Consider the following 23,479-nt stretch of genomic DNA (forward strand, 5'->3'; position numbering starts at 1 on the left):
CTTCTTCTGCACTCTCCCTCTCGTCTTTCTCCTTCTCATCAATCCCTGGTTTTCCCCAGACGATTACGCTCTCTTTCATATTCTTCTCAAACATCGATTCTCCCCGATGCCGGCGATGATTTCATCGTCGGTGTGTAATACCAAAGGCACTGTAAATTGAAAGCTGAATATTTCGTGTTTTATTCATGAGATCAAACTGGCTTTATATAGCCTTACATTGAACTGAAAGTCCTGAAAATACTGAAACAGAAAACAAATGCAACAGACCGAAATAACAGGTCTTTATTTGACTAAGACTCCTACAAACTCGTTCAACTCAAAGACTCCTTCAAACTCCTCTTTTCTGCAGTCCTTCCCGCCAAAGCTATTTGCTCCAACAAAACCCTCCCTAAACTAAGCCTGATTCATTAGACTTAGTTTATCTCCAGCTGAGCAAATCCCGAGCTTACTCCTCAGGTTCTCAAATGTCTCTCGTTTCAAAGGCTTCGTAAAGATATCCGCAACTTGGTCTCGTGATCCACAATGTTCAAGACAAAAGACACCATCCTTAACCAAATCTCTTAAGAAATGAAAACGTACCCCAATGTGTTTGCACCTTCCGTGAAAAACATGATTCTTAGAGAGTTTGATTGTAGAGGTGTTATCGCATAAGATGACTGTGCTTCCTTCTCCATCACATCTTAATTCCTCCAAAATTCTCTTAAACCAGATAGCTTGACAGGCACAAGCTGACGCGGCTACGTATTCTGCCTCAGTGGTGGAAAGAGTAACTATTGGTTGCTTCTTTGACGACCAAGCAACAGCTCCATTATCCATGAGAAAGGCATATCCTGATGTGCTTTTCCTGCTATCATGATCACCAGCGAAATCACTGTCCGTGTAGATTAGAACTTCTCCATCTCCTCCCCTCTTGTACCAGATACCATAATCCATCGTCCCACTTAAGTATCTGAGAACTCGCTTGGCTGCTTGCAAATGCATCTGCGTCGGCTTAGACATGTATCGACTTAGAAGACTTACAGAGTATTGCAGGTCAGGCCTCGTTGTTGTGATGTACATGAGGCTTCCTATTATGCTCTTGTAGTAAGTCTCATCAACTCTCTCTCCATCATCGTCCACTTCAAGCTTGTTACCAGGCACCATTGGATTCCAAACTGCATTGCAATTTTCCATCCCAAATCCCTTTAAGACTTCAAGAGCATACTTTCCTTGTGAGATGTGAATCCCGTAAGGCGTTTGCAAGACTTCAATGCCCAAAAAGTATCTCATTTTGCCAAGATCCGTCATATCAAACTCTTCTTCCATCGATTCTTTGAATTCTTTCATCATTGACAAACAATCTCCTTTGTATATGAGATCATCCACATAAATACTGAGGAACAGAACATTACCGTGATTGTTTGTCTTGATGAACAACGTCTCTTCGTTTTGGGATTTCTCAAAGCCCTCCCTGATGAAATACTCCTCAATTCTACTAAACCAGGCCCTGGGGGCTTGCTTTAAACCATACAGAGCTTTGTAGAGTTTGTATACCTTATCCTCTTCTCCTTCAATCTCATAGCCCTTAGGTTGTTGCAGGTATACGTCTTCTGCAATGACTCCGTGGAGGAAAGCAGATTTAACATCTAACTGGTAGATGTCCCATCCCTTGCGAGCTGCTTGAGATAACAAAGTTCTGATGGTGTCCATTCTAGCCACAGGTGCATACACCTCAGTGTAATCGATTCCATGTTCTTGTGAATATCCCTTGGCCACCAAGCGAGCTTTGAATTTGTTCACCTCTCCAAGCTCGTTAAACTTTGTTTTATAAATCCACTTCACTCCGATGCATTTTGCCCCCTCCGGAAGATCTACAAGCTCCCAGGTCTGATTTTTCTCAATCGAATTCATCTCTTCATCCATTGCTTGTCTCCATTTCTCACTTTTATCTGCTTCTTCAAAGTTCACCGGATCAGTTGAGTTGACTGAGACCATCATGTTGACTTCATCTTCTTCTTCATCATCTCTTCTAGTGACATAATCACTGAGATAGCGTGGGGGTCTCGTCACTCTTCCCTCCCTGACTTCGACTTGCGGAGAAATCTGACCTGGAGTTTCTTCTTCGATCTCCACGGGCTGTTCTTCTTCATTCTCTGACTCTCCTTGGTCACTGTTCTCATCTACACTTTCTTCCCAAGCCATATCATCATCATTCCAGATCAATTCGTCTTTACTTAGCTCGTGCTCTGCCTCCCAATTCCATCCTTTTGATTCTTCGAATACGACATCTCTGCTTACTACCACCTTCTTGCTTTTGGGGTTATAGAGACGGTACCCTTTGGATTCTTCAGAGTAGCCAATGAAAATGCAGGTGACGCTCTTGTCATCTAGCTTGCTTCGTTTCTCATCTGGAATATGAGCATGGACGAGGCTTCCCCAAACTCTGAAATGATCCACAGTAGGTTTAACTCCGCTCCAAGCTTCTTGTGGAGTGGTGTCTTTTACAGCTGATGTGGGTGATCTGTTGAGAACGTAGAAAGTCCAATTTACAGCCTCTGCCCAGAAAACTCTTGGTACTTTTCGCGTTGATAGCAGTGATCTCACCATGTTCATAACCGTTCAATTTTTCCTCTCTGCAGTCCCATTCTGTTGAGGTGTATAGGCTGTTGTTAACTGCCTTCGAATCCCTTCCTTCTTACAGTACTCAGAGAACTCATGAGAAGTGTACTCCCCTCCTCGGTCTGACCTTAGACACTTGATGCTTTTCCCAGATTCAGTCTCTACTCGTTTCTTAAAGAGCTTGAAAAGGTTGAAAGCTTCTGACTTCTCACTCAAGAAATACGCCCAGGCTTTTCTGCTGTAATCATCAATGAAGCAGAGTATGTACCTTTTCCCGCTGGTGGATATGGGACTGATGGGACCACATATATCTGTATGGATCAGCTCTAGTACCTCCTCGGCCCTCCACGTGCTTTTCTTGGGGATGTTGCTCCTTGATTGCTTCCCCACAAGGCAGTCTGAGCACGTGTACTTCTGAGTTTCGAAATCTGGCAGCCCTCGCACCATTTTCTTGCTCTGTAACCTTTTCATGTTGCGGTGGCTGATGTGTCCATACCTCTCATGCCACAGCTTTGGTGTGTTCTCGGAGACTGTCTTGAGGTAGTGTTGTTGACCTTCTCCAATATCACCTTGATCAATCACCATGAACATTCTGTTTATGCTCATCTTGCTTTCTGCTATCAAACCCTTCTCATCATGATAGATCTTGCAGAAACCTCTCCTTATGATGATCGTTATGTCCTTCTCTTGTAGCTGACCAAGGCTCAACAAATTGTTTTTGAGTTCCGGCACATAATACACATCACTAATGGTGTATGTGATGTTGTTAAGCACCAGCTTCACGTTCCCTTTGCCAACCACCTCCATTCTCTTGTTGTTTCCAAGCTTAACCGAATGCTTGAAATCACCATTCAATGTTGAAAACAGCCCTCGATCTCCACTCATGTGGTTTGAGCAACCTGAGTCAAGAAACCACGCCTTCTTTCTCAGATTCTCTTGCTCTCCAGTGTAAGCCATCAGCATAAGCTCTGCATTCTTCAGATTCACTTCTGATTTCTCAACATCCTCCTCTTCATCAACATACGCCATCAGAAGTACTTCCTCATTTCCTTCAAAGTCAGCGTAATTGGCTTCCTCTTCCCACAATGGACACTCGTACTTAAAATGTCCGAGTTTGTGACATTTGTAGCACTCCACTGTGCTTTTTGAGAACGACCTTCCTCGACCGCGTCCCCTGCCTCTCCCATTGAAACCTCTTCCTCTGGCTCCACTCGTCTGTCCACGGTAAGTTACTTTCAAAACTTGATCTTCTCCTCTGTCTTGCTTCTTAAACTTCTGTTCGTGAACCGCCAGTGAGCTCTGCAGCTCATCAAGTGAAATGGTTTCAATGTCTTTGGACTCCTCAATTGACACCACTACGTACATGAACTTCTCACTTAACGTCCTTAGGATTTTCTCAACAACCTTCGAGTTCTCCATGTTTTCACCGTTGCTCCTCATCTGGTTTGTGATAGTGAGCACACGCGAGAAGTATTCCTCCACGGTTTCTGACTCCCTCATCTCGAGCAGCTCGAAATCTCTCCTCAGCTTCTGTAGCAAGGACTTCTTTACCCGATCGTTACCAGCGAACTTCCTCCTCATGGATTCCCATATGACTTTGGATGTCCTCTTGTCTTGGATTTGTTCAAACGTCACCCTATCAATGGATTGGTAAAGATAATGCTTGACCTTGTGGTCGTTTGTCCTTGCATCATCGAGTTGTCTCCTCTGCTCCTCCGTCAGCACCACGGTAACTGCAGGTTCTTCAAAACCGGTGTCAATGAGACTCCACAAACCTCTCGCTCTGAAGAAGTTTTCCATCACCTCGCTCCAGTGATCCCAGTGGCCATCAAACTGCGGTAGTTTCATTTTGTCGTCTCCCATCTTGCCTCACACTCGTATTTTGGTCTTTGATTTGTTTGTCAAAATACTCAGGATTTAACAGAGCTCTGATACCAATTTGTAATACCAAAGGCACTGTAAATTGAAAGCTGAATATTTCGTGTTTTATTCATGAGATCAAACTGGCTTTATATAGCCTTACATTGAACTGAAAGTCCTGAAAATACTGAAACAGAAAACAAATGCAACAGACCGAAATAACAGGTCTTTATTTGACTAAGACTCCTACAAACTCGTTCAACTCAAAGACTCCTTCAAACTCCTCTTTTCTGCAGTCCTTCCCGCCAAAGCTATTTGCTCCAACACGGTGACTGTCTCGTCTACGAGGACGGCGTCTTCGAAGACCCTTACCTTCTTCACAAGGAGGTCACCGAGGTTGCTCACCAGAAGAAGAACCGGCGGGTCGGGGAGTCGGAGATTGAGGCCGAGAACCTCGTGCCGGAGGAATGGAGGGATATCCAGGCGGAAGTGAACCTGACCAAGAAGGACAAACGCAAAATTGCGCAGGAGCTGGAGTTTGGGGTTCGGGTGGAGAAGAAGAGACAAGGGCTGGTTCCGCTGAGGAGTGTCGACTTGAATGAGTTTCTGACTTTCAAGGAAGCCAAGTTGGCTCAACTGAGGCCTGTCACTCTCGATAAACCGGGCACTTTCTCCGACGATGCAGCCTCAACCGATGCTGCTGTAACATCTTCCAGCGAGCGAGTTGCTCCTAAGAACCCTAGATGGGCTGTCTACGGCAAGGGATTCGACCACGTTACCAACTTCTTCATTAGTGACAAGTACGATCCCACCACTGGCAATAAATCTGAAGGTAGGTTCACCGGAATCAATCCCTCTCTTGCTTGAATTGAGTCATTGAGAGAGCGTATTTGGCTAATCTGTTTCGTTAATGAAATGAAGAGCAGGCCCTCGGAAGCTGCTTTCGAAAGAAGAAAAAATTTATGCTCAATAGCCGGAATCCTGACCTAGCTGTTGCCACCTCCGTAAGTCCCCCACCCCCTTACGAACGATGTGAATGTTTCTTTTGAAATCTTATGGTAGTCCGTCTCACTATGTGTGCACCTCTCTGGTGGGTGATTCAGAAAAAATGGCTTCCTCTTCACACACTGGCAGCGTGCGGAGAGTTTTATCTGGTTGATTCCTTGCTAAAGCACAATCTTGATATCAACGCTACCGACGTGGTATGTCAAGTTATTTGATGCTTTTCTGCAATTTTTTTTTTATGTTTGTGGGATGTAAGTGCTGTTTTCATTCATGTGGGTTTCTAGGGCGGTTTGACAGCACTTCACCGAGCAATCATTGGTAAAAAGCAGGCTGTTACTAACTACCTACTGAGGGAGTCGGCAAACCCGTTTGTTCTTGATGATGTAAATGATATATATATATATATATATATCGGTTATTATAAATTATAATCTCCCTTGCTTGAGATGTTGGACCTGATCCGTTTGGTTTATGATAGGAAGGTGCGACCTTGATGCACTACGCTGTGCAAACAGCATCGGCTCCCACAATAAAACTTCTCCTACTGTATAACGCTGATATAAACGCTCAAGACAGGGTAATGATGTTGTCAAAAGCATTCATTGTAGATAAGTTCATTGTGATCAGCTGGGTTGACAATTTGGCACTGTGTTTTCAGGACGGGTGGACTCCCCTGCACGTTGCAGTACAGGCCAGAAGAAGCGACATTGCAAAGCTTCTTCTGATAAAAGGGGCCGATGTAGAAGTGAAGAACAAGGTTAGTTCCCGTTTATTTCCCTATTCCCATATCTAGGTTCTGTAAGCATTTACGCCCCTTTTTTTTTTTTTTTTTTTTTTTTTAACGATATACCAGGATGGGTTAACTCCGCTTGGCCTTTGCCTCTACATGGGAAGAGAGACAAGGACGTATGAGATGATGAAGATGTTGAAAGAGTTTCCCAGTAGCAGACACAAGAAGAGATTGGTAACAAGAGATGAAGCTATAAAACAGCAGTCGTATAAATAATTGCAGATTGAAGAATCACACTCACTTAGGAGAACCGGAGGCAAATGTGGAAAGGGCATTGGAACGTAGGAGTCGGTCAACAGATTGGGTGGGCTTTGTTGTAAATCTTATCCATCAGTTGTTGATTGATATTTTATCACACAAGTTGATCCGTTGTAAAGAAATATCTGAAAATAAAAATGTACTCGTTATTATTAATAGTTTGTTTGTAACACAATTCAACAGTCTGTCGTGGTGGGGTTTGAGATACATAAATGGATTTGGATGGATGTAAACTTGAGCTCTAGAAGTCAGTAAACAAATTATATAACCTGAAAACAGGAATTGATTGATATTTATAAAAAGTCAGATGAGGTGAATAATAGTAATATCTAAATTTTCAAAAGGAAGTCAAAGTGTCAAACTTACCTTTGGGGGCTTTCGGGATATTCTAGAAGGCGACGCAATTACGACTGGACCACTTTGTTCTGAAAATTTGGTCGGGGGGTTTGTGTACCTGTTTGTTTGTTGTTTAATTTTTCATGTGTTTTGTTGGTTTTGGCTGCAACCTAACTATTCGTAAAGCCAACAATCCTTAAAAACCCAAAATAGATAAATACAGTAAATTTTTGTATTTTAGAATGAAAAGATTAGCATCATGGTTCGAAGGCACGCTTTACTACTGACTGATAATGAAACACATTTGTCCACACGTACTTACACTTCTGCTCAGGTTGGTAAAATAATACGGTTGTTACAACCAGTGTCGGTCATAATAATAAGTGTTTTTGTTTTTGTGTTGCAAAGCACTCCCCTTAATCCTTATCTGCGGGGGGGGGGGGGGGGGGGATTGATCTATAATTAAACTTTCCACGTCATCATTTGAAGAGAGTGAATAGAAAGGCCCCCACGTGTTTAGTTTAATATTTTAGAATTCAGAGCTAAAACGAGTTTTTTTTTTTTTTTTTTTTTTTGTTAAAGAAGAAGCATCATCGTAATAATAACCTTATCCTTTTCACTGTTTCACATCATCATCCATCGTCGTCAAAACATCACATAATTCCCCTTTCTTTATGTTATGTCAAAATAAAAAAAATCGGGTAAAGAAAGAAAGAAAGAGCCCATTGATAGACGTCTCATCTCTCTCGCTCTATCTCTCTCTCCATCATATCGTTCTTCTTCTACTTTTGTGCTCTGCTTCACTTTTTCTTCTTCTTTCCTTTTCTCTCTCTCTCTCTATCTGAACCCTGAAACCACGTCCATTCAAATCCACCATGCCCGGAGTTGCCTTCTCTTCTGTTCCTGCCTCCGATCTGGGATTATTCTTATCAGACTCCACGGCCTTCTCCCGCTCCATCTCCGCCTCATCATCATCATCATCATCTTCCAGTTCCTCCTTACGATGTTGCTCCCCATTCAACCTCCGATCGCTTCGCTCTCTTCGTTCCCCTAGGTTTTCTCCTATACGTTGCGATTCTTCTACACACGGCAGCTCCTCTACTTCTCCCGATCTCGAGTTTCTCGAAGCCTCTGTCCTCGTTGCAGGTCCACCTTCTTTTTTTTTTTTTTTTTTTCTTTTCCTAAAATGTGTCTCTATCTTCTCTTTAGATTTCTCTTATTCCGTATATTTGATGAATCTGATCCTGTCTCTGTCTCGCTTTCGTAGCTCTACTCTGATTGCGATTTCCCTTCCCCCCCCCCCCCCCCACTTTTTTTTTTTTTTTTTCTAGGGTTACCTTTGTGTTTTATGGAGTTTGTTTGGTCTCAATCCCTGATTTTGCCTCCTTTTTTTTTTTCTCGATTTCGTAGCTCTATTCTGATTGTCTCGCTTTCGTAGATTTCCCTTTTTTTTTTCGTGAGTTTGTTTGGTCTCAATCCCTGATTTTGCCTCCTTTCAATTTAGTATCTTGTTTGCCTTTTTATCATCATCATCATCATCATCATCATCTTAATTAGCGCGTCCAATTGTTTGTTCCTCCGATCCTTGCTGATTAAAGGAAGGAATTGTTGCAGCAATTCTGTGATTTATTTATTTTCCCGATCTTGCGTTCGCTTTCATTGCTCAAATTAAAATTATTATTAATTTTGTGCAATTACAACAAAAAAAAAAAATATATAACAGAGACAAGTATGCATTACAAAATGCGGAGACATGGATTCCGCCATGATTCAATGTGGCAAGCTTCCAGGCATCCTTTACCTCCTTTTGCTGTCAGAGCTAGTGATAGTGAATCCACCCCCCTTGGTGTTCTCCCCATTGGACTCGGCTTTCTCCGTCAATTCAAGCACCCAACTATTTTTCTCAAGATCTCCTGTGATGGTGACTACTTGCTTCCCCTTATTGTTGGTTTGTTTTCTTCCTCCTCACTTCATCTTCATCTTCATCTTCATCATCCTCCTCTCTCTCTTTTTTTTTTTTTTTTTTTATTATTATTATCTTTATCTACCTTTTTCATCACTTTCACTTGCATTGCATTGCAGGGGATGCTGCTGTTGAGAAACTTTTAGACGTTGGCCAGACTGAGGTCTCCCACCCTTGCCCTCCTCATGTTTTACGCTTTTCATGTTTACGCTCTCCTCCAGGATTCAAACTCTTTTTCTTTCTTTATCTATCTATCTTGTAGGAATGCCCTGATCAGTTCCAGTTCGTGTCTGCTGTTGTCGATAGACTTGGATATGAAGTACTGTATTGTTTCCAACATACCTTTTTTTACTTCTTCCAAGTGTATTACATCCTCCAATTACTGCATTTACAGCTGGCTTCAGTGTGCCACTTACAAGTTGTCAACTTGTACTGTATTATTCACAGGTTAAAATGGTAAAGCTTACTAGTAGAGTTGTAAACACTTACTACGCAAGTCTATGTCTTGGCAAGGTAACTTATTAACACTCCAGACTTCCTCTTAGCTAGAATACTCTTTCTCAAAAGTCATTATGTCTTTGGTTACCCATCTCTCTTGCAGCCTGGAGACAATGATGTTATGTGCTTTGACTCACGGCCATCAGATGCCATCAACGTTGCTCGATCATGCCAGGTATGCTACTTACCCGGGGTTACACCCGTCCATCAATTTCTTTCTTTCTTTGTTCCGGCTGATGCTTGAATGCTGCCATAACATGTGCTTTTGTTTTTCGTATACCAGGCTCCAATATATGTGAATAAAGCAATAGTTCTAGAAGAGGCTATCAAAATTGGTTATGGAGGCAGATCGCAGAGCGCAAAGCCTGTTTTCAATGTTATACTTGACAGGTTTTTAGTTTTTTTTTTTTTTTTAATAAATCTCGTGGGTTTGTTACACTGTCTCACTCTGTCTCAGTTGCTAACCACATGTTGGGTGTTCTTGTTCAGCGCTCCCGAGGGACCAGATCCTTTATCAGAAGAGCTTATACTAGTGAGGAATATGGATCTGGCGTCTAAAGAGGAAAGGTACATGGATGCAGGTATACAAACTGTTCTGGATGGCATCTATAATCCTCCGTGTGCTTTACTTTACAGACTCCTCATTTTTTTTTTAAATTTTTTTTTTCTTCTCTGGGATCACATTTGCAGCGATGTGGAGAGACAAATTGAAGAAGCTTCAGAACTCGAGGTGAGTAGGCAATTTTTGGTGACATATGAACGCCCATTTGAGAGACATTAATGAAGTGACATTGATAACTGAATTGTTTTGTTTGCAGCTCTGCTGTATATAATAAGGGTGTAGCAACTCCTGAGAGTTACGAGTAGAGAAATAATAGGAGCAAAGGAAGAAATTGGATGTAGGATAAGATAAGAATGCAAGTGTGATGAAAAGGGTATGGAGAGAGAAATATATAAGATGCGCTTAGATTGATGGTATCTCATGTACTGAGAGGAAGAACTTAGATTGATGGTATCGCAGCACCACGTATTCGAGAGTAAATGAAAGATGTATGGATAGCTGAGGGAATGTGTGAAATGTAAATGGAAGAAGACTAAATGAAATGCATTCTTTTTAGTATATATGTGTGTCTCTCAACTTTGAATGATTTGGCAAAGACGATTTTTAGGAGAAACTGAAGGCAGAAGCAGACAAAACGAAAAGGGGGCGGTTACAGAGGGAAAGACGAGATGTGGTTGCGCTTATTAATGAATGTCTCTTTATTGATTGTGAAAGACAAAGCAGTAAGTTATAAGAAACGTGAATGATTTCCCCTGAAATGATGGTTACACCAATGGACTTTTGATAGCTTCTTGCCAACACTCCCCTTTTTTCACTTGGTTTCGGGTTAAGTTAAAAAAATAAAAAAAATAAAAATAGGAATGAGGGTGGCCCGGCTTTGGTGCATTGAGAGTAGCAGAGTTCATAAATGCTTGACAGAGTTACAGTTGAACGGACATTCACTTCCTTCTTCATCCACTACAGACATTCCCCTTTCCTTTCTAGTTTCTTTTACTGCAAAACAGATCTCTGCGACTGTGTCCGAGAGAGTCCCTCTGATATTGGCCTGGTTCACTCAGATACTTTTTAAACTAAACTCATCTGATTGAGCCGTGTCAATATCTAAGTCCTCTCTCGTCGCTATTTTCGAACTTTATAAGTTTGTTTTTGCAGGTTGTTGATATTGTGTATGTTTAGGTAAGTTGTTGATATGGTGGCGATGTACTTTATCTACTCGTCGACCGACCCATTCAGTATGAGGTTTTATATATAATTATACAAAATCTTGTATCTTGCTCAGTTTGATCGAAAGCATTTGCCAATATCGGATCCACAACGTGATTAGATTAGATGCTCCTGTTGTTAATTTCTTATATACAAGTTGTTCTGTAAACAGACAATTCGATGCAATCAACACAACACTCGTATTTATACATAATTGAAGGAGAAGAGGTAAAATAAGACATGATTGGTTTAAAGATGATGGTGGTGGTGAGTGACTCTGGCCATATCACAGTCAGTCTTGTGTAGGTAGACCATTCTGGGCCCAGGCAGTATAGCCACCGGTGACATCTTTGACTGCCGTGAAACCCTGCAATTTAACGATCCCAAATTCATTATTATAACTATGAACAAGCTTTTTTTTTTTTTTTTTTTTTTTTTTTTTTTTTTTTTTTAAGGCAGCAGTAGCTTACAACAACAAGTACATACAGCATCGAGAAGATCGGTGGTGGCTATGAAAGATCTACCCCCGCTCTGGCAGCCAACAATGATGTCGTCCGATCGTCCGAAGAGGGAGGAGACTTGCTCGAGGAAGTCGGGGTTCTTGGACATCCCTGCTTGACCCCACCAGCTCAATGAATTACCACCAATATACAACTATATTACAAAATAAAATAAAATAAAACACTAAAACCCACCCAAAAGAATAATTAATTTACCTGAAGCTCCTCAGGGATGTCCCTGGCTGGCTAAACTCTTCCGGAGTCCTATATTACAAATTTACAAGATCCTCCTAATTATAAAATATGTTGTTGATGATGATGATACATTGAAATGTCAAAAAAGAGAAAGAGAAAGGTTGCGTTACCTGACGTCCAGATAGCGATGGCCGGCTAGAAGAAGGTCGTGGGCGACTGCGACCGACACCGATGATGGGACTCTTCTCTTATTTATTCAGTGGGACGAACAGACTTTTTTTTATTTATTTATAGAATTTCACATTTATGCTCTTCTTGTCTGGGAGAGTGGGTGGGTGAGTTATCTATTATTGGGCCGTGAATTACAAATACATAATAAGCCTTATGGTGCTGAATTAGCCCAATAAAACCATTGCTGTCATGATAGTCAGAAATAGATCCGCCAAGTCAAACCCAAGTAATTAGTAGCCTCGTCGCCGTCGGTAATGCCTTTTAATTAAAAAAAGTTTAAAGGTTTGGAATGTAAATACTTAAAATAGTTGAGGGTTCTGAATGCATATCTTCCAATAGTAAAACAATCAAACGTTTCTGTTTTACCGTCGTCACTGGACGACGACGACGTTTTCACCTTTGTGGGAGAGATCCGATCCGATCCCAATATCGGAATCCCTTTAGCGATCTCAAGGTAAGATTTAGCTTCTTCTCTTCTAGCAGTCACCACCATTCGAGCAGATTACAATCTTATTTCACGACTTCCTATATAGACTCTACTCTCTCTACTTTGATTTGTTGGTTGATTCAATTCCAAATTCTACGCTTTTTACCAGCGCTATAGAGATCTCTTTCCTCAACATGTCCCAAGACAAGGAGGAACCTGATGTGGTTGCACAAGAAGAAGAAAAGCAGGACTTGTCGTCGTCTCACATGAACGGATCGCTTGATAACCACGACGACCAGCTACTTCAAATGGTTGCTCAACTGAGATTAGAAAACGACTTTCTCAAATCCCAATTCAAGGATGGGCTAGTGGAAGCGGACGAATCAGCTCAGCTTAAACAACAAGTCGCATCATTGAGCAGAGAGATTGATGTGGAGAAACAAACTCGTGTTGCAGCTGAGCAAGCTCTAGAGCATCTCAGGGAAGCATACTCTGAGGCTGATGCCAAAGCCCAAGAATACTCCCAAGGTCTGTCTGCTCTGCTGTCCTCCTCCTAAATCTTTTCTTTTCTATTTTGCTCGGGCAGCCTTACTTTTTCCCTCAACTTGTGCTTTTTTTTTTTTTTTTTGGTCTTACTTAGCTCAACAGAAACTGGACCAGGAAATTAAAGACCGCGACGAGAAATATGCCGACCTCGATGCCAAACTCAGCAGGCTTCACAAAAGGGCTAAACAGCGTATTCAAGAAATCCAAAAGGTTCTTCATATCTCCTATTCTACTGTGTACATTACTTACTTAATGCGCTTTCTCTTTTTTGTGTGATTTCCCTTTTATGTAAGATGCGGAAAAAGATGATCTATTGTATATATCTGACATCTGCTGCATTCCATTCCTGTGCTGCACAATCGATATCTCAATGGTACTATATATTGTTATCTTCAGGAAAAAGATGATCTCAACGCCCGTTTCCAGGAACTTAATGAAACAGCTGAGCGAGCATCTTCTCAGCACTCATCCATGCAACAAGAGCTCGAACGCACTAGGCAACAGGCCAATGAAGCACTCAAAGCAATGGATGCTGAGAGGCAACAACTAAGGAGTGCCAATAACAAGTACATCCCATGACCATACCTTTTTTTTTACAGATATCCTTCTGGTTAATGCTTTTGATTCAGAATTGTATGGAGTGGATGTCATTTTTCCCTCACTTCTCCAGCTATCTCTCTCAGAATTTGCGTTTATCTTTATATTCCCATACACAGGCTCAGGGATACTATCGAGGAACTACGCGGCTCACTGCAGCCTAAAGAAAATAAGATTGAGACATTGCAACAGTCACTTCTTGATAAGGACCAGGTCTGATCTGTTTCATTTTCTTTAATAATAGTCTGCAATAACTAGAAAAGTACAGAGTTGTAGAGAGAGAGAGAGAGAGGGGGATGGATGGATGGCCTTGTATAGTCTGCTTCGTATTCTTACTTGCGTTTTTTTACTAGATTCTGGAGGACCTGAAAAAGCAGTTACAAGCTGTGGAAGAAAGAAAGCAAACTACAGTTGCTGAGTTGTCAGCCAAACATCAAAAGGTACTCAGCATCAGCGTGACTGTGTTGCTTCTTATATGCTATGAGCCACCATTTTCTTTTTCTTTGTCTGCTAATGATATCCACTGTTTTCTATTCTCACCTTCTTGCCAGAACTTAGAGAGTTTGGAAGCACAGGTCATAGATGCTCTATCTGAGAGGGACAAAGCAGCCGAAAACATTTCGTTGCTGCAGGTTAGTCTTGTCTCTAAATTCTTCAGTTCTTTTACTTGATGATGTGCTTTGGTTATCAAATGAGAAAGAGAGTGGTTTGAAGTAAGTGATGCATTCTTCACACCAAGTATACACCTTCTCTAGGTACTGCTTGCAGAAAAGGAATCTAAAATTGCGGAGATGGAGGCAGCTGCAACTGGCGAAGCAGCAAGGCTAAGGGCTGCTGCAGAAACTCTTAAAGGAGAGCTTGCACACCTTAAAGCGGAGAATGTAAGTGGAAATTATAAAAGATGGATTCCCAGGACTCTCTGATGCCAACAATTATTTTTCCTTTGTTATTTGCTGCCCATTCCTATATTCTAATATATTGTTTTGCGTACTAGTCTTCAAATGAGTTCCATCGTTAATCAAGCAGATTTAATAGTCTTGATTTCATTTCACTAGGGAATGAACATAGCAGTGCGTATATGTAACTGTTAACATGATCTAAGGCATCACTCTTTAGCCATCAGACAGCATGGTTGACACATATAAACGCCTCTATTTTCTTTTGCTGTAATTCTTAGAAGCCATGAATTTTTGTTTCTCCTCCAGGAAAAGGAAAAAGAGACTTGGGAAGCTTCATGCGATGCCCTTAAATCTAAACTGGAAACCGCTGAAAGCAACTACTTACAGGCTGAAATCGAAGTGGCTAAAATGAGAAGTAATTTACAGAGTTCATGAAACGTTGAAACTAATCTAGCTATGTTTTACATATGTCAATGAACTTCGTCCATATAAATTGTCAGGTCAGCTGGGATCAGAAATGTCCATGCAGACACAGATGCTAAGCACAAAAGATGCGGAACTTAAAGGTGCAAGAGAAGAGGTACATACTACATACTTAACCACATAACATGAATCATCATGGAATCAAAGTGCCATTTTGAGCTCGAAGGAATATTCTGCTGTAGCTTGTCTTCATTTTAACTATGTTGAATTCTTGTAACTGTACACAGATCAACCGTCTCCAAAGTGAATTTTCTTCTTACAAGATCCGTGCTCATGCGCTTCTGCAAAAGAAGGACATGGAGCTGGCTGCTGCTAAAGACTCTGAACAGATAAAATCTCTTGAGGAAGCTCTAAAGGTAAGTTATCTAGACTTCTTAGATGGAGCTATTTTAGATGGTTGCCAACTAATTATCTTTTTGGGTGGTTTTAGGAAGCTGAAAAAGAAGTATATTTGGTATCTGCAGAGAGGGATAGGGCACAGCAAGATCTTCAAGGTGCTTTGGCTAGCCTTGAGAAAGAACTTGAGGAAAGGTATATTGTCACACTGAAACTTTTTCATGTTTGATTCCGGAGGTTGGGTGCTCATTCTCCTCAATATACCCGAGAAAGCAACTGAGAAATGGTGTCTCAGGGGAATAATTGTGGAGTTCTTCAGACGTATATAGGTTGTCTGAGATTTTTTTTATCATATATTTTTCAGAGCTGGAGTACTTAAAGATGCCAGGGAGCAGATCAAAAGTCTTGAATTGAAGCTTGACTCTGCTGTTGCTCGCAATCAGGCGGAGAAACAAGCATGGGAAGAAGACCTTCGGGTTTTAGAAGAAACATGGCGACGTAATTGATTCATTAGTTCGATATTTTTCATTAGTTCTTGAAAATTGAAATTCTCTCCCTAAAAGGTTACAGTAATCTACAGGAAGATGTGAAGCTTTAACTGCTCAAAGTGAAGCCTCCTCTGCAGAAGGTCTAGAAAAAGAACTAGAAGATGCCAAACTGCGGAATAAACGACTGAAGGTAAATCACGTTTTGTTGTACTCTTAATATGGGCTCTGGTTTTATAAGAAAGATTGCCGGTGCTTTTTGTCTAACTGACGTGACTGCAGGAGGAGCATGAATCAGTACGTGAGCTTGCAGATAGACTCATTGAGGAGAAGGATCAAGAGATATCCAGACTTGTGGATGAGAATAAAAACCTTCGAAAATCTATTGAAGCAAAACCAGTAGTATGTATTTTTTTTTCTTTTTCTTTTGCGTATTATCTGACTTCTTCGTTTTATCCTTAATCGGTCTTTCGCTAGTAACTTTTCGTTTAATTTGCACATGAATTTTTCACTCTTCATGTGGCATTAAGTGGAACGAATCTTCCTCTCAGGTTCACCACTATGGGAACAACAACATAGGTACGATAATATATTTGTCTAATACCATTGAACAAGGGCTCCTTATATGAATGATACATTGGGTTTCCTGTCATCAACTAACCTATTATCATATTCGAACGGTGTTCCAGAGTCACAACTGCAGGATGTAACTAACTTGAGTACTTCTGCAGCAGAGCACCAGATTCTGGTAGGATTTTGTAATTTTAGCCATCTGCTTCTCTGAGCAAGGAGTGATCTTAAATCCTAGAACAGAATTTATTTCAAATGTAATAGCTATGGAACAATCAGTGAGAGCTAATCATTACACATAATATTCAAATTTCAGATATTGGCAAGGCAACAAGCTCAGAGAGAAGAAGAGTTAGCACAGACACAGCGTCATATTTTAGCTCTTCAGGTGTATAGAATTGTTTGCATAGATTTTATCTGTTTGTGCCCATGTTGCACTTTATAACAGTTAATTCTGAATCAGGAGGAAATAGAGGAGCTTGAGCGCGAAAACCGTCTTCGCAGTCAACAGGTATGTAATGTAATTACTTGAGAGTTTTGGTGGCAAAGTTTCTTATGGTCTTATTTCGAACTTTGGTGGGTATGCTAATTACAGGAAGCTATGCTAAAGAGGGAGCTGAGGGAGATGGAAAGAGAACAGAAGAGAGAAGGTGTAGATATGACATACCTAAAGAATGTGATACTAAAATTGTTGGAAACAGGTAAAACTCTGGAGATTGAAGGTGGATCCATACAGTAGATGTCGTAGGGTAAAATAACATGTGATGATTGCAGGTGAAGTGGAGGCTTTACTACCTGTAGTGGGGATGTTGCTTCAGTTTAGTCCAGAGGAGGTTAGATCTTAGACTTGGACCGTCCTGAGTCTTAATAATATTGTTGTAATAAACCTAACCGACCATGTGTGATGGAAATGGCAGATCCAGAAGTGTCAGCAAGCCTACCATAGCTCCACAGCAACAACAACGACGACGACAGAGGCGAGTCCAGGTCCGACGGCAAGTGAGGGTTCAGGTCTATCACTCTTCTCAAGATTCTCGTTTTCCTAGTTGGGTTGGACACTGGAGCGGAGAGCTACCACATTCTTTTGGGCCAAGATACATACGAGTTTTGTTTTAAGTTCTTCGTTTTTGTGTAATGAACGTTGTTAAAGTCGAGATAACACTTTAGTCGATTGAGATGTTAATTGTAAAGAAAGGGAAGACACTAAATTGAGTTGGACCATTAATGGAGTGTACTATTTCATTCTGAAACCGCTGATTATCGGAATAATCAATGAAAAATCAATGCAAAAAAACTTAAAAACTTGAAAAAATATAAATGTCGTCGACTTGATTTTTTTTGGTCAACCCGTATAGTACGGAATCAATTTTGAACGGGTCTCACTCTCGCTTTCACTGCCCCAAGGCCTCAGTTTCTGATGTCATTTAAAATCCACAGGAAGGTGATTGATACTAGTTACTGAAACCATCCATGGAGGGTAGGCACAAATTACACTCTGGCTTGCGTTTATGGGAATTCCCTGATCAGTACGTCATCGAGCCAACCGATGGTTCAGCAGCATCATGTCTGGACATTAGTCGTCTTGACGGCTCCATGAAGCTCATTGGTGCGTTTTCTGTTTGCCCTTTTTTATTTGGAATAATTTGCTTTCTCTCACACACACAAATCGATCCTCTTTTAATTTCTTTGTGTCAGATCAAGTAGCAGAATGCAACTCTTTGCGTGTCCCCAAAATCCGTTCCATATTCGGTGTGGTTGGGATGCTGAAGCTCCTGGCAGGTTTTGATCCTATCGATCCATCGACCATTTATTTATTTATTTATTTGTCTTGGTTGAATGTCTTCATCTTCATTTGAAACCAACACCAAAAATTCATTTGATTTCAGGATCCTACTTGGTAGTTGTTACAGAGAGCGAATCTGTTGGCTCGTTTCTGGGCCATCCTATATTCAAAATCAACTCGCTCAAGGTTCTTCCCTGTGATCATTCACTTAAGAACTCGTCTGAAGAACAGGTTACTCCTTGTGGTTCCATCTTCCTTCCTTCCTCCTCTCTTGTATATCTTTGACTATGAGCAGCAAATAAAGCAACAATGGAAGCCGCTGAACACGCTCAAATCAAAATCATTCTACCGCTTTTAATTTGCAGAAAAAGATGGAGACTGACTTAACTAGGCTGCTAAGTGTCGCAGAAAGCACAACTGGTCTCTACTTCTCATATGAAATTAACTTGACTCTTAGGTACGCTAACGCTCTGGAGGAAACAAGACAAAAAAAACACTACATCTACATGTTTTGCTAATCATATATGTATGTGTCTTTAGTTTGATGAGTCTTTGTTTCAGTGCACAGCGCTTGCATGATTTGGGTGATGAGTCTAAGTCGCTTCCTCTGTGGAGACAGGTGTCTTATACAATTTACAAAAAAAAAACACTTGTTTTCACAGTCGTCTGTCCTTTTGTGGATGGACTGAAATTTTACCCTTTTGAATCTTCTTCACGGCAGGCTGAGCCTCGATTTCTTTGGAACAATTATATGTTAGAACTTCTTATCGATAATAAGGTTGGTGAACTCTTGTTTCGGTTCACTTCTCTGTTTTTCTGTAACTACAAAAAAATACATATATCAATCACCTTAATTTGGTTGTTTTAATTTTGTAGCTTGATCAGTTCTTGCTTCCAGTAATTCAAGGGAATATCCTTTTTACTATATATATGCAACTCAGTTGTTTCACCCTCTCTCTCTCTCTCTCCACTGACTGTAATGGTGGATCATGATTTTAGACAATATCCTTAACTCTGAATCACGTTTTCATAGTTTTCAAACAGCCATTGGAAGAGATATCGTTGACATTACTCTGATTGCTAGGAGGTGCACTAGGAGAAATGGTATGCATTTCTTTCTCCCTAGTTTTGACTTCATACGATATGCCTTGTGATTGTGTTTCTGGACATTTGCAAGGTACACGCATGTGGCGACGAGGAGCTGACTCCGATGGTTATGTTGCTAATTTTGTGGAGACTGAGCAAATTGTACGCATGAACGGATACACATCATCATTTGTTCAGGTGATAGTACTGTTACATCTTTGCATGCCCCTTTGGTCATTTTATTGTTGGTTCAGGTAATATATTGTTTATATGTTTGCTGGCCTAACAAATCTTTGGTCATTTTATTGATCCATTCCATTCACTCACATACTTTTGGTTTTTCTTTGGGTCAGATGATTTTACATAAGTTTGTGTGAGTTACCATTTGTTTGAGACATTTTGCAGGTTAGAGGATCCATGCCTTTTATGTGGGAGCAAATTGTTGATCTGACCTACAAGCCCAAGTTTGAGATTGCCCAACCTGAAGAAGCTGTGAGTGTTATGATTTGTAACTAACCATTTCCCCTTAATAGTAGTATTTAAGTTACCGATCCATTACAGGCGAGGATAGCTGAGCGTCACTTTTTGGACCTAAGGAAAAAATATGGATCAGTTTTGGCGGTTGATCTTGTCAATAAGGTGACCTCATTAGTTTTGGATATATGAGTCTCGACAGCTCCTGTTTACTGTTCTTGTCCCTTAATTGTGTATCAATTTATATATATCGTCCGATCAGTAAGTATAAGTGAAATTCAGAGATGTATGTAGTTCATATAAAAAAAAAAAAAAAAAAAAAACTGAATTGCTTCTTCTGTAATCAGCATGGAGGTGAGGGGCGCTTAAGCGAGAAGTTTGCAGGTTGTATGCAGCACATCACTGGTGATGATGTAAGGTAGCTATGCGTTCTTCTAACATTCTTGCTACTAAAGGATATTATCATCAGCGTCTGACTCACTCAAGAATACGCCTGATCCTATAGATACCTGCACTTTGATTTCCATCACATCTGTGGACATATTCACTTTGAGCGCTTAGCAATTCTGTATGACCAGATTGAGGGTTTCCTTGAGAAAAACGGGTACTAGTTTACTTGTACGTACGTACTTTTCCTGGCATCTAATCTTGAATTATATAACTTACAACACGTTGGAATTACAACAGGTACTTTTTGTTGAATGAAAAGGGTGAGAAAATGAAGGAGCAGCTTGGTATTGTGCGAACAAACTGCATAGATTGCTTAGACCGTACAAATGTCACCCAGGCTAGTATTCCCTTTAGACTATTATTAGTATTCAAATTCTTACACTCTCCTTGCCTTTGCTCGGTGCTCATCCTCCTGCCAAAATACAGAGCATGATAGGCCGAAAGATGTTGGAACTTCAACTCAAAAGGATTGGTGTCTTCGGCGCTGAAGAAGCTATAAGCTCACATCTAAATTTTGACGAATGCTATAAGATATGTCGGTACCCTACTTTATTCTCCTTTCTAGGAGATGTGGTTTTGCACTAGTAAATGAATTTCTTAGATATGCAATTCTCAATTATATCTGGTGCTTATGTTGCCTTCAGTGTGGGCTAATCACGGTGATGACATTAGCATTCAGTACTCGGGCACGCCTGCACTTAAAGGAGACTTCGTCAGGTATGTTCTTGCACTTAAGTACATATAAATATTCCCAACAGAATGATGCTTCCACATGCCTTGTTCAAACTTGTTTAACTAATTGTAGGTATGGTAAAAGGACTGTCCAAGGAGTCCTTAAAGATGGCTGGAATGCCCTCGCACGCTACTACCTGAACAATTTTGCTGATGGAACTAAGCAGGTTATAAGTGGCTCTAACTACCTGTTTGCGAGTACTTGATACCTCAACCTCTACTGACTGTTTATCATCTTCTTGGTTTCATACAAAGGATGCGATTGATCTTGTGCAAGGACACTATATAGTTGCTGTGACCCGAGACATGACTCCTGTGCCTCGAAAGGGAGGTCTTGAGGCTATAGCCGTAAGTAATCATCTGCTAATATTTTACGACTATCTATGTAAGGCAAATTACTTTGGATATAAATGGTCTAATATCAAAAATACCTCTCCTTTCTCAGAGCTTTCCAGTGGCATTGACGGTGGTTCTTATCAGTTTCTGGTTTGCAACAATGTCTGTAAAACAAGGTAAGCTTGATCCCTGAAATTGGTGTAAAACTAATGCGGCCAGGCCACCCAAGGCTGACAAAGATATTGTGCGTGTTTGGATGCAGTTGGGAGTGGTTATAAGCACCTATTTTTCTCATTGGTCTGGGCGGGCATCAGTGTAGCTGTTGCGGCACTAGTGAGGGCCAATGGCCGGATCTTCTGCAACCGGCCTCGCCTGCACAAGCCCAGATCTTGAAGCCATAGTTTGCCTTTGAACTTTGTGCAAATGGAGCCCATTGTTTCCTTTCGTTACACTTTCATTCTTCAACAGCTATTTTCAGTTTATTAATGCAAAATTGGGGTTTTTCGTAATGTGAGATCAAATTGAATATAATCATGTCACCAAAAATTGTTACGGGCCTCGATAGATTTCTAATTTGATAGGCGGATATATGAGTCGAAGAACGTTATACAATCTCACTCACCCGTACGTCATTACTCCTTTCACATTAGCTCCCAACACCTTTTGCTCGAATCAGTTCAAGCTACGTATATTTATTCAAATAATGTCACTAATTTTCTTTTAAAAATAATTTTAAAAAGAGTGAAGAAAGAAAAGAGTAACTGGAAACGAATCAGGAACCCAAGGCAGAAACTGATAAATAAACATTTTGGTCACAAAATTAACTGGTCCAAAGGATATATAAATGATACATAGTGAAGGACAGCGTCAATGCCTAGACCTGGACTCAGCCCTTCGAGCCTCTTCACGCGTAGTTGGAAACAACTCCACATACCTAGACCCAATGGACATTTTGTCCTTAGCCATTGCCCGCCTTGCGTCCTCCACGGTCTCAAACTCTACAAATGCCTCTCCCGTGGCCTTCCCATCAGGTCGAGACACAACATGTACCCGTCCTTGAATAACCTTGTAGCCGCTGAAAAAATCAATGATTTGAGGCTTGTTCACGGAATAAGGGAGGCCTCGCATCTTTAGAACCTCAGTGTACTCAAGCTTGTCTTTCTCAGTAAACCTCTTAGCTCTGGATGGGGCGGTGGGAGGAGGTGGGCTAGCACGGACCTCGTACTCATAGGCTCCCTCGTCAGCAGCCACAGCGTTGTAGTAATCATGCTTATAGGAGCGGAAAACTTCCACGTATCTCCTGCCCATATTGTGCCTGTCCCTCTGTAGAGCAATCTCAACTTGCATCGGCCCGGCAAAGACGACAAAGGCCTCCCCAGAGAATTTACCGTACTTGGTGACGAGGAAAACGTCGACAATGTCGAGGCCGGCAAAGAACTTGAAGATGTCAATGTCAGAGCAGTTGAAAGGAAGACCCCTGAGGCGAACAACTGGGAAAACGGGGGGGCCATAACCAAAAGGAGGGAAGGTGGAAGCTCCTGCGCTGCCAACTGCCAAGTAGGGATTTGATTGCATCATTCTTTGTCTCTTTGATCCAACCTCGTAACCCCCGCTCCCAAACATGGCCCTTCAATTATGAAACAAAGAAGAAACCCGGAAAAAATGATCCCCCAACTAAACCAGTTAATATATAACCCAGTAGACCCAACCAACCAACCCTTAGACTTCCCAGTTAGTCTTTTTTTATATCTCTATGGGGGCTAAGAAATAAATCTCTTCTTTAGACGAGCTAATGGAACAAAAGAAAAACAGACTAAATTTCACCAGACACTGTTCCATCCTATAATAACACCAGATACTGTTCCTTCCTACACACTGACCAACCCTCTAAATTCGAAATCGAACACAAGATTTTCCAATAAAAAAGTCGATTAACGATTTTAGATAATACCCCCCCCCCCCCCAATCACTACTAGTATTCAACAGGAGACTCAATCGAGTAGAACAAACGAGAAAGATGGCGATCCAATGCAAGAATACGTACCCTCCTCTAGATCCGTACATGACCTCCTCTGCTGTGCTGCTTGCTCCGACGCACGCCTAATTAAAGGTCTTCTTCTCTCGACCTCGACGGTTTTGTTTCGTCGCAAATGAGAAAATTCAATCACAAAAGGGGGAAAATATATCAGTAAATAAATTAGCCCTAACTAAAAACTTACTATGTATGTATCCCCCGGAACTTCTTCAATCTTAAGTCTAAAAGCCCATTATAACGG

At 41.1% G+C, this 23,479-nt stretch overlaps 6 protein-coding genes and 1 pseudogene across 12 annotated transcripts; 5 read left to right on the plus strand and 2 right to left on the minus strand.

Annotated features, from left to right (window-relative positions):
* Positions 1–4,590: 4,590 nt before the first annotated feature.
* On the plus strand, positions 4,591–5,325 carry LOC147923198 (ankyrin repeat domain-containing protein, chloroplastic pseudogene; annotated as a pseudogene).
* A 428-nt stretch (positions 5,326–5,753) lies between these two features.
* Positions 5,754–6,691, plus strand: LOC104763694 (uncharacterized). Its single transcript, XM_087498565.1, has 4 exons — positions 5,754–5,846; positions 5,942–6,040; positions 6,122–6,220; positions 6,317–6,691. Exons 2-4 carry the CDS (start codon positions 5,957–5,959, stop codon positions 6,467–6,469), a joined length of 336 nt encoding a protein of 111 aa, XP_087354691.1. The 5' UTR covers positions 5,754–5,846; positions 5,942–5,956; the 3' UTR covers positions 6,470–6,691.
* A 682-nt stretch (positions 6,692–7,373) lies between these two features.
* LOC104762968 (bifunctional nuclease 2) lies at positions 7,374–10,428 on the plus strand. Of its 2 annotated transcripts, none has more exons than XM_010486389.3 (10): positions 7,374–7,993; positions 8,571–8,795; positions 8,930–8,973; positions 9,073–9,129; positions 9,258–9,323; positions 9,412–9,483; positions 9,592–9,698; positions 9,798–9,889; positions 9,999–10,038; positions 10,127–10,428. In XM_010486389.3, exons 1-10 carry the CDS (start codon positions 7,723–7,725, stop codon positions 10,173–10,175), a joined length of 1,023 nt encoding a protein of 340 aa, XP_010484691.1. In that variant the 5' UTR covers positions 7,374–7,722; the 3' UTR covers positions 10,176–10,428. The 2 variants fall into 2 exon arrangements, with proteins under 2 accessions (XP_010484691.1, XP_010484692.1); XM_010486390.3 differs by having other exon boundaries at positions 7,406–7,993; positions 8,571–8,768.
* A 750-nt stretch (positions 10,429–11,178) lies between these two features.
* Positions 11,179–12,047, minus strand: LOC104762969 (thiosulfate sulfurtransferase 16, chloroplastic). Its single transcript, XM_010486391.2, has 4 exons — positions 11,939–12,047; positions 11,790–11,837; positions 11,560–11,684; positions 11,179–11,440 (listed from the first exon to the last, which is right to left on the minus strand). Exons 3-4 carry the CDS (start codon positions 11,680–11,682, stop codon positions 11,366–11,368), a joined length of 198 nt encoding a protein of 65 aa, XP_010484693.1. The 5' UTR covers positions 11,683–11,684; positions 11,790–11,837; positions 11,939–12,047; the 3' UTR covers positions 11,179–11,365.
* Positions 12,048–12,203: 156 nt separating this feature from the next.
* On the plus strand, positions 12,204–17,592 carry LOC104762970 (protein GRIP). 4 transcript variants are annotated; one of them, XR_015588593.1, is made up of 22 exons: positions 12,204–12,453; positions 12,596–12,954; positions 13,067–13,182; positions 13,369–13,538; positions 13,689–13,782; positions 13,923–14,009; positions 14,121–14,201; positions 14,325–14,450; positions 14,775–14,883; positions 14,969–15,048; positions 15,179–15,307; positions 15,416–15,482; positions 15,652–15,785; positions 15,868–15,965; positions 16,055–16,174; positions 16,303–16,351; positions 16,462–16,520; positions 16,659–16,730; positions 16,806–16,853; positions 16,938–17,043; positions 17,117–17,175; positions 17,260–17,592. XR_015588593.1 is itself a non-coding variant. In XM_010486392.3 (22 exons), the coding sequence occupies exons 2-22, from the start codon at positions 12,621–12,623 to the stop codon at positions 17,386–17,388; spliced, it is 2,301 nt and encodes a 766-aa protein (XP_010484694.2). In that variant the 5' UTR covers positions 12,204–12,453; positions 12,596–12,620; the 3' UTR covers positions 17,389–17,592. The 4 variants fall into 4 exon arrangements, 2 of the variants coding, with proteins under 2 accessions (XP_010484694.2, XP_087354692.1); XR_015588592.1 differs by having other exon boundaries at positions 16,324–16,351; XM_010486392.3 differs by having other exon boundaries at positions 15,382–15,482.
* Positions 17,593–17,667: 75 nt separating this feature from the next.
* Positions 17,668–21,731, plus strand: LOC104762972 (phosphoinositide phosphatase SAC6-like). Of its 3 annotated transcripts, none has more exons than XR_015588594.1 (20): positions 17,668–17,948; positions 18,038–18,121; positions 18,229–18,356; positions 18,491–18,582; positions 18,687–18,744; positions 18,847–18,903; positions 19,002–19,035; positions 19,149–19,229; positions 19,303–19,409; positions 19,617–19,703; positions 19,773–19,850; positions 20,033–20,098; positions 20,191–20,289; positions 20,373–20,472; positions 20,562–20,670; positions 20,780–20,852; positions 20,941–21,034; positions 21,123–21,215; positions 21,313–21,379; positions 21,466–21,731. XR_015588594.1 is itself a non-coding variant. In XM_087498567.1 (20 exons), exons 1-20 carry the CDS (start codon positions 17,813–17,815, stop codon positions 21,594–21,596), a joined length of 1,779 nt encoding a protein of 592 aa, XP_087354693.1. In that variant the 5' UTR covers positions 17,668–17,812; the 3' UTR covers positions 21,597–21,731. The 3 variants fall into 3 exon arrangements, 2 of the variants coding, with proteins under 2 accessions (XP_087354693.1, XP_087354694.1); XM_087498567.1 differs by having other exon boundaries at positions 20,033–20,103; XM_087498568.1 differs by lacking the exon at positions 19,002–19,035 and having other exon boundaries at positions 18,847–18,907; positions 19,125–19,229; positions 20,033–20,103.
* A 246-nt stretch (positions 21,732–21,977) lies between these two features.
* LOC104762974 (uncharacterized) lies at positions 21,978–23,422 on the minus strand. Its single transcript, XM_010486395.3, has 2 exons — positions 23,248–23,422; positions 21,978–22,830 (listed from the first exon to the last, which is right to left on the minus strand). The coding sequence occupies exons 1-2, from the start codon at positions 23,265–23,267 to the stop codon at positions 22,071–22,073; spliced, it is 780 nt and encodes a 259-aa protein (XP_010484697.1). The 5' UTR covers positions 23,268–23,422; the 3' UTR covers positions 21,978–22,070.
* Positions 23,423–23,479: the final 57 nt, after the last annotated feature.

The sequence above is a fragment of the Camelina sativa genome, chromosome 18 (genome assembly GCF_030686135.1).
Source record: "Camelina sativa cultivar CO46 ecotype springtype chromosome 18, ASM3068613v1".
Lineage (NCBI taxonomy): Eukaryota > Viridiplantae > Streptophyta > Magnoliopsida > Brassicales > Brassicaceae > Camelina > Camelina sativa.

Bases quoted from the DNA above. Each gene is read 5' to 3' on its own strand.
- LOC104762974 (XM_010486395.3), bottom strand. From the start codon at position 23,267: ATGTACGGATCTAGAGGAGG. The intron at 22,831-23,247 runs GTACGTATTCTT...TCATAATTGAAG, and splicing joins ATGTACGGATCTAGAGGAGG to GGCCATGTTTGGGAGCGGGG.
- LOC104762968 (XM_010486389.3), top strand. From the start codon at position 7,723: ATGCCCGGAGTTGCCTTCTCTTCTGTTCCTGCCTCCGATCTGGGATTA. The intron at 8,974-9,072 runs GTCTCCCACCCT...TCTATCTTGTAG, and splicing joins TAGACGTTGGCCAGACTGAG to GAATGCCCTGATCAGTTCCA. The intron at 9,484-9,591 runs GTATGCTACTTA...TTCGTATACCAG, and splicing joins ACGTTGCTCGATCATGCCAG to GCTCCAATATATGTGAATAA.
- LOC104762969 (XM_010486391.2), bottom strand. From the start codon at position 11,682: ATGTCCAAGAACCCCGACTTCCTCGAGCAAGTCTCCTCCCTCTTCGGA. The intron at 11,441-11,559 runs GTATGTACTTGT...GTTAAATTGCAG, and splicing joins CCACCGATCTTCTCGATGCT to GGTTTCACGGCAGTCAAAGA.
- LOC104763694 (XM_087498565.1), top strand. From the start codon at position 5,957: ATGCACTACGCTGTGCAAACAGCATCGGCTCCCACAATAAAACTTCTC. The intron at 6,041-6,121 runs GTAATGATGTTG...CTGTGTTTTCAG, and splicing joins ATATAAACGCTCAAGACAGG to GACGGGTGGACTCCCCTGCA. The intron at 6,221-6,316 runs GTTAGTTCCCGT...ACGATATACCAG, and splicing joins ATGTAGAAGTGAAGAACAAG to GATGGGTTAACTCCGCTTGG.
- LOC104762970 (XM_010486392.3), top strand. From the start codon at position 12,621: ATGTCCCAAGACAAGGAGGAACCTGATGTGGTTGCACAAGAAGAAGAA. The intron at 13,183-13,368 runs GTTCTTCATATC...TGTTATCTTCAG, and splicing joins GTATTCAAGAAATCCAAAAG to GAAAAAGATGATCTCAACGC. The intron at 17,176-17,259 runs GTTAGATCTTAG...TGGAAATGGCAG, and splicing joins TTCAGTTTAGTCCAGAGGAG to ATCCAGAAGTGTCAGCAAGC.
- LOC104762972 (XM_087498567.1), top strand. From the start codon at position 17,813: ATGGAGGGTAGGCACAAATTACACTCTGGCTTGCGTTTATGGGAATTC. The intron at 17,949-18,037 runs GTGCGTTTTCTG...TCTTTGTGTCAG, and splicing joins CGGCTCCATGAAGCTCATTG to ATCAAGTAGCAGAATGCAAC. The intron at 19,036-19,148 runs ATATCCTTTTTA...ACTCTGAATCAC, and splicing joins GCTTCCAGTAATTCAAGGGA to GTTTTCATAGTTTTCAAACA.